Consider the following 11,483-nt stretch of genomic DNA (forward strand, 5'->3'; position numbering starts at 1 on the left):
GCTTTTCATCGCGAGATGTGCGGGCACTCTGTTGATGCTGAGGCTGAGAGCTTAGTCCCTCGGGAGGATTTGATGCTTCACTGAATGAGAGTGGGTGATTACATTTAAACCGCGATCAATGATAAACAAGATTCAGTCGTAGATAAACAGTGTAGTCAATATACTAAGATTACATTGAATTGAACTAAGACAATTACATGAGACTGGATTCATTCAAACAAAACTTATATTAAAATAGGCATACTTTAAAGTTGACACATCAAATCTCAAAGTGGGGGCTACCCTAATTCATGAACTTTATATCATATTTTACATTCCTGTTATCAATAGCAGCGCTGTACTCTGTTAGACTAATAAAGGTATTCTGATTCTGATTATAAGTATGTTCTAAATCAATGTGTTGTGTACATTCTTAATCAGCAAAATAACATGTGTATTGTCAGATAAATGTATTGGAGTAAAATAGATACTCATCAAATGTGCAAAAGTAGAAGTATAAAGTATACCCAAACATTTTTGAAAAAAAAGAACTAGAGCTCAAATATAACCCTAACTCTAAATCTTGGAATTAACTTGAAAAAACATCTTGGTTTACCACTAGGGGAATTTCTAAGTGACCAATGATATATACATTTGTCACTCTGCACTTTCCATTGAGGGTTAGTGGGGTATCACATTTCTAGTGGGAAGTTTAAGATCAAAGGAGCCAATGGAGAGCAGATATCAAACAGATATCAAAGATGAACTCTTCATTTAAGTCTTTACATGTTAGACTTATGTTAACCTGATGGGGCTTTTTCTTTACCTTTGATGCTGAGAGAATAAAGGGTAGAAGTCTAATAGATGTGCCTGTCACCTTGTTCTCACATGAAGCACCCGAGGACCACTCCTATGAGCTCCATTTAGCCAAAAGTTGAAAACAGATCAAACAATGACTATCAAAACCGCTTGATATAACTCTTGAAGGGGTTTGATATAGCTAATAAGCCCTTAATTTGTCCCTTTAATATCACAATCCAAACGAGTTTTTGCCGATCACGGTGACTAATAATACTCACCTAATTTGTTATCCTCGAGATGGAAAATGCTAAATAATTCATGCAAACATAATTTCTGTACAAAAAAATCCTTGGATGTTAAATGCCCACAAGTTTGACATGTAATTTAAGGTGGTCCGCCAGGTGTTTAATATTGACTGCATAACATCTCTCAATTCAAGTATTTATATTGACCCAAGCAATAGCACACTATGTGTTGTCTCACAATAGCCACAGTTTGTCCAATAAAGGTAAAACATTCATTGTTGTGGTTTATTTATATTTGAACGAGACCTATCTAAATGTTGAGAGAAAAATAATCTGAGTTTACGCCTATTTCTAAGTGACATACATAAATAGTGATGGAATTAAACAAGTCTATTTCATAGGGACCTTTTCAATCTTGCTTTAAATGAGGACCCCTGGAGTTCCCATAGACCAATGTTTGGGAACCACTTGCATTAATAACCTCTAGGCTACTTATTTAGTTATTCCATTATCCAGGCATTCGATTAGGTTGTAATTTCTTTTTGTGTGTGTGTGTGGGTGGGTGATGGGGGTATAACCCTAGGGGCCTCCTCCTCCTCCTCTCCATTGACTGCTTTGGCTGCATAGTGGGCTTCACTCTCAGTCCTACAAACAGGGCAGTAAACCAACATAACGTTTATTTTAAAGTAAACCATGTGACCCTGGGAACTGTTTACTTGCACCTTGTGTGTGGAAATGTGGCATTGCAGTTGACATCTTCATTGTGGCCAGGTCGATATCCAATACATCAGGATCTGATCAGCCTGGAGGCGATACCGATCGATCGTGTCCCCTTTTTAAAAAAAAGTTCATTTTTTTTACTAGTCATAAATAATAATGAAGCGAGGGAAAGAGGGAGGAGTATGGTATGCCACGCGCAAACACTGTTTGTCTGCCTTATACACTGTTGTACACAACCAGTATACACTAATGTAATGTATATAGGCAAGCACGACAGTATAAGAATAACGTATAAAGGAGTTTATAAATTAAAAGCACATGCAATTGTCCCACCTCTTCCTGTCATGCTTTGCTGGACAAATCGACACTAATACAAAATGACCATGCGTAGCGACCACACGCACGCACAAAAACACCTCTGCACCTTCAACTCATTTATCAACACAACTCCCAAGGGAGGGGGCAGCTGTGCACTCTCGTGCGTTTGTGTGCGCGAGCGCGTGTCTCCATAGATGCCAAAATCAATGCCATAAAGGCTCGAACATGGCCCTTGTGCTTGGATAAACCTCAGTCTTAAATTAAACATGCACCCCAAGCAACACAGATCTGAACAAATGATATGGCATGAATGAAGAAAGGAGGTCAGGTTTAATATGTTCTTAAGGCTACAGGTCAACCATTAATCTATTGGTTTAAGATTTTGGTCTAAAACAAAATACTCCATGTAAATGTCCATAAATGTAGGCAATACTATAATTTTTCCTGCAAATGAAGCATCATTGAAATTAAAATCTTTGGTCTGCAATGAGTTCGTTTTATTTTTATTTTTGGCAGAACGTGACCAATACCTGACGGCAGTTGTTTCGTTAAATATATGGCCGACGCAATACGACCAAAAGTTTGATTAATAAAACAGATGTTTATAACTGCACATTTACATAAAGAATTACCAGCTTCTGAAGCCCTTCAAGTGTCAAGTCAAGTGTCGGGGTATTATCTGAGCTTGCAGTTCAAACAGGTATATTCCCCTCTTCTGGTTGTTATTGCCTGATCCCCTTACAAGATCCCTGCACTTTGAAGCCTCAGTGTCTTTGATTCGTCTTTTTAAGACCACAATTAAGGCTATGGGCTCCTGCGCGGTTCAAAGCCCAGTGGAAAGATCAATGAAGGGATTGACAGTCAAGTGATGTCGTTTGCACAGGTGTGTGTGTGGGATCATGTGTACGGTTGTGTGTCTGTGTTTGTGTCTGTGCGGGCGCTGTAAACGTGCGACTGGGTTACATAAAACGGGGGCAATAAATCAACAGTAGAGTGCGAAAATTACGCAAATGGGGGCTTTCCTCTGTCTGTCTCTCCCGCTGCACCTGAGTCATTTCGAAACGGGGGCGTGGAGTTGTAAAGCGTTTAGGGTAATGGAAATATCACTTTCATGCTGTTTGACACACTCTCTCTATGTCCATTTCACACACGCTCACACAAACACTGTTAAATGTGCAACTGCTGAAGTGCCCATGAGCAATATTACGTCTATGAGCTTCAGTGAAGCACTCGTCTTGCTGCAGGGAAAACGAAAGGGGAAAACCCTGCATTGCTAATTTATTTGAGTAGTTTTTAATTTCCTCTCCAAGTCCCTGCGCTCTCTGCACTGAAACTGAACATCAAAGATGAGACAGCAGAACGATGAGCTGAGGGATGCAGATTGGGGTATCAAACGGGAAACAGATATGAGCCATAAAGGGAGATCGGGCGCATTTACATAAAAAGGCAACTCGGGGTGAATATCCGCATATGGGAGTAGTGCGTTGGAGTGAAGTGTGAGAGTGCAGGCAGGGGTACCGCAGAAATACAAGCTGGAGTAAAAATATGAGAGAGCAAGAGAAGAGAGGAGGAGAGGGAGAGAGAGAGATGAGAGAGAGAGAGAGAGAGAGAGTGAGAGGAGAGGAGAGAGAGAGATAGGAGAGAGAGAGAGAGGAGAGTAGAGGAGATGAGAGCGAGAGAGAGACTGAGAGAGAGAGATGAGGGAAAACCTCAAGTGCTCTGGAGTAAAGGGGAGTATCCGAGGTGAGGAGGAGAGAGAGGCAGGATTTGAGAGAGGGGGATAAATAGCAGAAGGAGAGAGGAGAAGAGGGACACGGGCTGCTGCAACCGGGGATACCTGCATACGTCAAGATAACGCTGGAGTTTAATCTTAATTAGATGACAATCTAATTACAGGTCCTGGTGACTGCGCCACAAACGTGCACTCACTCTGGATTTTCCTCCCGTACGTCCAACTTTTATTTTTCTCCTTTTCACGGACTGACCCTCGCTGGTTCGTACCGAGGCTCACCGCTCATCAATTGGATCTCCTGTGCTGTAAACCCGGATCGGCGGTCTTATCTGTGATGGGGCAGCGGCGGAGGTGGGGAGCTTCGCCAACGGATTTCTGGACAGCTTTGGCCCCGCGGGTGCAGCTCCGGCTCCCGTTGGCTCTCATTTCGTTCTCACCCCAGCCGGGGCGGTGGACTACAACTCGGTGACCGGACTGGGACAGCAGCATGACCACCTGGTGTCCGCAGAGAGGCTGTCCCGGAGCCTGGCCGACCTCAGTTATCTGAAGGGGATTCTGAGGCGGCGTCAGCTCTACTGCAGGACCGGCTTCCACCTGGAGATCCGGCCCGACGGCACCGTGCAGGGCACCAGGAAGGACCACAGCACATTCGGTAAACACCACTTCAAAAATAATATTCATTATAATTATGATTATGAGTAGCACGCCTATAGTGCATTGAGGAATTTCTGCTTGCTACAGTATATATGTATAGGCACTATTGTAGAATAGAATGACAGGTACGGTGGAGGTCCTGGAACAGACACACACACACACACACACACACACACACACACACACACACACACACACACCACACACACACACACACACACACACACACACACACACACACACACACACAGTTCAGTGTAATGTTAAACTGATTGTTAATTTAAAACTATGCATACCAATATAATATCCATACTTCCGCCACACAGGTTACTGGGATATGAAGTAGCCCACTGTGATGGCAGCTGCTGCTCTAACACCTAACTGTAATCTAACATTAGATGTTATAAGGCATACAGATTTATTACATGTTTAGTTTTATATAGTTTATTAAGAACATATAACAAAATAAGTATAACATAACAATACAATAAAAATCAAACATATAGTTCAAAACAATATAAATAAACAATGTGAATATATTACTTTTGTAAGAAAAGGAGTTCAAAAAAGTCTACACCCATTCCTATTCCCCATAACTCAAACAATTGACTTATTATGTATCACATAATACAAGATGAACGAGCTTACCAGATGGTACATTGAGTATTTCATGTTTTTCCTCTTTGAGATAGATTAGACGATTTTCTTTTACTTTTACCAGCTTATCTTCAGTTAGAGAAAGACATCTGCAGTTTACAGCAGATCAAAAGTAGAACTGGAAGATATTTCTCTTGGTGCTGCAGGCCGTAGCACTCCTGGCACTTGATTTATTCCATTTGAGACTTGGATGTTGCTTAATGCCAGAGGCCATTCCAGACGCAGCCTTGCTCTACAGAGTCAGCTGGTGTGGATAGTAATATGTACTGTACTTTTCTTTGTATTGAGTGAAAGTCACTTTTAGTCTCATAGTCAATGCTTCTTCGGACATTCTCCATTGGCTTACCTCAATTATGTCATAAAATTAGGATATTTTGCAACCATCTCAGGACTTATTTTATATTGTACCTAATATTTAAAATGTATGCTTATGTGTGATATCAGATATGTTAATAAGAATGAATATGCTTATTGTATGCCATTTTGAACATGCAACATTTCTGACAAGTGAATGTAATGTTTGCAGGCATTTTGGAGTTCATCAGTCTAGCTGTTGGACTGGTTAGCATCCGAGGAGTGGACAGTGGACTCTACCTGGCCATGAACAATAAGGGAGAACTGTATGGATCGGTGAGTACACACATTGTTGACTAAACACTGAACACACACATCCATAATCACTATATCAATTTCCAACCAATCTCACGGCCAGAATGTGGCATATTTTGCATCACTAAACAAATGTTTGCCTTTCTTTCTTTGTGCAGGAAAAGATCTCTGCGGAATCCATCTTTAAGGAGCAATTTGAAGAAAACTGGTACAACACCTACTCATCAAACATATACCGGCATGGAGAAAAAGGTGCATTTTACTTTGTTGCTCTCAACAAAGATGGGACGTCACGGGATGGAACGAGGTCGAGGCGACATCAGAGGTTCACTCACTTCCTCCCGAGACCCGTGGACCCGGATAGAGTACCAGAGCTGTACAGGGACATACTGGGCCAGAGCTGAGACTGAAGGGGCATTATCATGACTGTCTGAGCTGAGAAGCAACCCAAGTGCACATAATCCTTATCCCCTCTTGAAGGGAAGATCTTGTTGATCAGGACAAAATGGGAGCATAAAAAGTGCTCCCAATTCAAGACCCCCATCCAATGGTTTGGAGGAAGGAAACTAGTCAGGGAGCTTGACTAAGCATTATGGGATCTTCTATGGAAGACGTGAAGGCCCCATGACTGAAAACTTGAGCCCCTAATTTTGCCCCTTTATCGGCCTATGCAGAAGCCTGGGTAGCCAAACAGATGATTTATGGATTTTGTTGATTTCCGCTAATTAAAATCTACCTGCTAGTCCAAATTGCATGTTCAAGAGGAAAAAAGTGAGTGAACTAATAGGCGAGACTCACAAATGGCTGCTACTAGCTTTTAAATGTGGCTGGTGAGTCTTGTCAATTTCACAGTTTTCAGTTATTTTTATTCGAAACACTACTGTGGCTGCTAAATGAATGATTTATAAAAATGCTTATTCCACTGTGTGGCTGGTTTACACAAAAAGGTAGTTTTATGCACTAGAAATTAGCCATGTCTGTTGTAGGAAACAGGTCTGAGAGCTCTGGGAATCATCTTTACCAAACTGACTTTTGAGATGGATTCACCTTGAAACTACTCCAAAGAGTGATGCTGCTCAGAAAATATGACTTTTCTACAAAGTGCATGAGGAACAACAGAAGAAGGACAGATCCAATGGAGTTTTATAAGGACTTCTTCTGTGGTGTCTTGTGCCGGAATACTGCGTGTCCCAGAGACTCATGCTAGAACCCAGTGAAGGAAATCTGTGGTTCTCCCACCGACTGCAGCCAAACCGAGCACGGGACCGACGAAGACGCCTTTATGAACCTGTGGACAGATTGTATTCTTATTTATGAGTTTTTGTTTCCTAGGACATACAGTATATTTATTTCATATATTTATTTATTTTGAGAATATATTTTTACAGGTATGAGATTAAATAAAAAAAAGATATCAATAACAAGCCATGAGAGAGTTTTTACTTATTTGTTGTTATTGGGTTAACTTTATCTCCTTGTCTGAAAATCTGGAGATTTTGTTGGAGAAACAAGTCTGTCACCTAAAAGTATGTGAAATATAACTCGTCATTTTGAGAATTGTCTAAGTTGAAAACACTGGATCCCATAGAAGTTCGATAATTCCCAAAATGCAACTCTTTCGTCAGCCCCTCCTTGCCTGGTAACCGTTATGGGTATCAACATTTTGATTCATATTATTTCAAAGATCGACAAATCCAATATTGTCAATGCAAAGTGAAAATATCAGTACATATCATCAGCTTTAAGATACACTGTTTTTGGACTTTCTTAAAAGATACAAAAACAGTTGCACTTAAACATAAGGAAATGATTGCACTTTAATGAACAACAGTTCTAAAAAATTCAAGATTGTTGTTTTTAATTTTAATGTGTGAAGGAGTCATCTAATAAAATTGTCAAATCATGATTTAGTTGCTTTTTGTGAGTCTATATAAATGTATCTGATGGTCTTAATTGGCAATACTGTATTGTCTCATATCGATTGCAGGCAACTGCAATATGGTATCGTCGTCTAATCAATCAATATAATGTTGTATTGTGATGAAAGATGTGATTTAAAATCCTTGTAGACAGCAATACGTTTTAAACTCCACAACCACAAGCATCATGTAGTGTCGTGATGTCAGAGAGTCACAGAAGACCTAATACAACTCTTTTATACAGCCTAGAGTTTGTAGTACATGTAATATCCCTGGAGCGCCCTTTCAACACACTATATCTGTTTATATGGCTGCCAACATACCTGCACATTGCAGACTCCATATAATGTAATTGAGATATTGACACTTTGATTGGGGTACATGTTGGCAGTACTCATAAAGTCTGTTAAAATCAGTCAGTGAGATCAAGTATTTGTCATCTGTTTGTACGGTAGCAGCTTGGATTAATTAAGCAAATAAGTCCGTTTCAGTCCAATTCTGCTGATGTATGGTTCACTCCTAAATGTATTGCAGTAAAGCAAGTAGCTTTTCTAAGCTATTGCCGGCAAAGACTGAGTACCACTAGTATGACTGCATTGTTAAAGGCTAGATGTTGATGTATGATAGCATCATCTTTTAGGCTGAGTCATCCCTTCTTCTTGCTTGAGTGCTAAGGAAATTATGTAGCAAGGCAGAGAACAACAAATTATTTCCATCCATTGAACGCAGCCAAGTGTATTGATCTCCAAAGCTAAGTGTTGACCTTAGAAACAACAGTTTAAAAAACAATCTACCCTTAACAGTGATTATCCGATCCCGGCTTTGTATTAAGTTAGCCACAAACATGTATTTGTATGCACTACCATTATGTGATTATGAGGAGTTGGGTCATTGAGAGAAATAGAAGCAATAGATGGCACCAATTCCCTAGTCATAAAACCCTTATTCCATTGCAAAATAAGAGAGAGGAACAAGATGCCCTACTTACAGTGATAAGAAAAGATGACACAATAAAAAAGAAAACTAGAAAACTTGATGGGCGTGGAAACAGTAACAAGGGGCAGAGCTTTTTGATGACAATTGTACAAACTGTATTTGCTGAGGATTATCTTGTGGTATAATCAAAAGCTGCAAAACAGCAACTAAATAGGCCTTAAAGTGTGATGTTTAGTCATTCTGTGTGTTTGTGTGTGTCTTTCTCTCACTGCGTCTATAAGAATATTCATAATCAAAGTGTAATCAGATTGAGTGGAGAGAAACTGGAGCACAATTCAATTACCAGAGCTCAGTCATTTGTCAATCTCTCGAATTACCGTGGCCCAACTTAAACCTTCTTTGCAGGGAGAATGACCTGGGGACCACGTGTGATGTAGGAATTACCCCCGCCTAAAGTGAAGTAACCTTTATTCTACTTTGCACAGGCTAAGTGCTCTAACATATAGAGTTCTGTGAGTGAAGTACAATGCCTGAACCTGCTGTGACACCCACAGGACCCCTGCGTGCTGGGGATGGGATTGAAAATGCTTAAAAAACCTGACCGACTTTACACAAGAAAAGCTCAGTGCTACCCGTCAGGTAGCACTATTCAACATCTGGCCTATGTTTGCCTGACACTGGGGAAACACCAGTTCTGTCAGATTGATCTCAAATGGTTTTATGTCTCCAGCTGCATTTCACATCAAGGAGATGTTGCCATGTATAGGTCGGTGCCAGCATACGGGCTCATCACTTCGGCAACATGTTTCAGATAAGATTACAGGGTGCTGCGGTTCACATCTGCCCAGTTGTGCTGGCAGGAGCATGGCTACATTGTGTCTAGTTAAGATATGGCTCAGTGTGTGTATAATCCTCTGATAAGGGTATACAGTGTAGGACGAGAACATCAGACAGACAGTGCCTGAGTACCAGCATACGAACACTGACTGAGAGTGTATGTCACACACACACACACACACACACACACACACACACACACACACACACACACACGCACACACACACACACACACACACACATACACACACACACACACACACACACACACACACACACACACACACACACAGAAATCTTAAAACCAGGCAAGAGAGATAGAGAGCTATGACTTGAAAGTTTGTAAGAAACAGGTGGGTTTCTGAGAGGGAGAATTGAAAAAAAGGAGCTGCATGTGGGTTCTTAGTGTTGCCGTCCTGTCAGGTTACAATCTTCCTTTGAAGTGTGTGTGTGTTTTTGCAGGGAGGGGGAGGCATGTTTATGTGAGTCAAAGTGACTGTGTAGATTCATGTCAGTACAACTTCTGTGAGTGTCTCTGTGCGTGTGTGTGTGTACGTGTGTGTGTGGTGTGTGGTGTGTGTGTGTGTGTGTGTGTGGTGTGTGTGTGTGTGTGTGTGTGTGTGTGTGTGTGTGTGTGTGTGTGTGTGTGTGTGTGTGTGTGTGTGTGTGTGTGTGTGTGTGTGTGTGTGTGTGTGTGTGTGTGTGTGTGATCTGTAAATCTGTGTGAAGGTGAGCCAGGGGTTCTCCTGACTAGAGGGCTGTCTGACTGATGTGTGAAGGCTTGTGTGTATTTGTGTGTGTATTTTTGCCGTACCTCCACCCCCTCTCTCTACGCTCTGTCTGTCCTCTCTGGGGTTTTCCATCGACTGGTTAGATCTTCAATGTTGGATCAAGCAGGTAATGGTCAATGCGGAGATAACCTGAGTAAAATAAATAGACAAGGGGAACAATTATTATCTTCTCTTTTGATTTCATCTCTTCAAGTGTGGTGTCTAATCTTTAAAGTCCAAATGGATATTGCAAAATAAACGACACTGAAAGCAGTTTCACGTTGAAGTGATACTTTGAGATTTTTTTTCTTGGATGCCCCCACAGTTAACACAAAATCTATATCAAATCCTCCTTTTTCAAACTCTTACACAACTCTTACCTATAATCCAAGTCTGTCATGTTATAACAACTTTTCACACATGCAACACTTCTGCATGAACACAAATGTGTTGCTGAACTTCTCCTCCATTAGAGTCTGAGGCTTCAAAAATGCATTACTTTAAGGCTTGTCAAGTAAGGCATGGTTACAGTTAGCGTTTTTTGCCCCTTAAGAATAAATGTGTCGGATTAAAATGCATTCAAACACTTTTAACCACTGGCCATTTAATGTGCCATAAAGTGTGTGTGTGTGTGTGTGTGTGTGTGTGTGTGTGTGTGTGTGTGTGTGTGTGTGTGTGTGTGTGTGTGTGTGTGTGTGTGTGTGTGTGTGTGTGTGTGTGAGTGTGTGAGAATGTGCATGTTTTTTGTTTTTCTCAACAGGCAGGTGTAGAAGTTAGTGATCTCTGCTGGTACGTATCTGCGTCCACACAGGTGTTCCTCCTGCAGTCGTCAACAAGCACACACGCACACACATTTAAGACGTGCGCGCACAGTCTGTCATCGCCTCTCTGTGCGTGAAATTAATGGTGCTGTGTGAATGACTCAGCTGTGGTGAATTCAGACAAAAAGAAAAAAAAAACTGTTTCCTTTCCAAATTCTTAGACGAATAAGACAGCCATGAACTCATCCAACTTTTTACTAACAAATGCCTTAACCTCTCAAACCCTGACGTAACCACCAGTAGCTAACAAATTCACACTGTGCAGCAACACACCAAACTTACATTTGCTATACCAGAGCTCTAAAATGTTTGTCCTACTGTAACTGTTTCAGTTAGGAAAAACATAGTAGAGCTCTGAAGGCCTTGTTCATGTAGAGGTGTTTCACCTCTACATGAACAAGGCCTTCAGAAGGTGATCCGTGTGTGTTTTGTTTTTATGAAAACCTTGTGGTCATGGGTGCAGCAGGTGAACTTGAAGGAAAAC

At 41.1% G+C, this 11,483-nt stretch overlaps 1 protein-coding gene across 1 annotated transcript; it reads left to right on the forward strand.

Moving 5' to 3' along the window:
• Positions 1-4,107: 4,107 nt before the first annotated feature.
• On the forward strand, positions 4,108-7,514 carry LOC117561290 (fibroblast growth factor 20-like; the record flags this gene model as incomplete). The annotated part of the gene is made up of 3 exons (XM_034238587.1): positions 4,108-4,447; positions 5,633-5,736; positions 5,874-7,514. Coding segments are annotated over 3 exons (690 nt in total), but the record flags the coding sequence as incomplete, so codon positions are not given.
• Between the last annotated feature and the right edge of the window lie 3,969 nt (positions 7,515-11,483).

This window comes from Gymnodraco acuticeps, unplaced genomic scaffold (genome assembly GCF_902827175.1).
Source record: "Gymnodraco acuticeps unplaced genomic scaffold, fGymAcu1.1, whole genome shotgun sequence".
Classification (NCBI taxonomy): Eukaryota; Metazoa; Chordata; class Actinopteri; order Perciformes; family Bathydraconidae; genus Gymnodraco; species Gymnodraco acuticeps.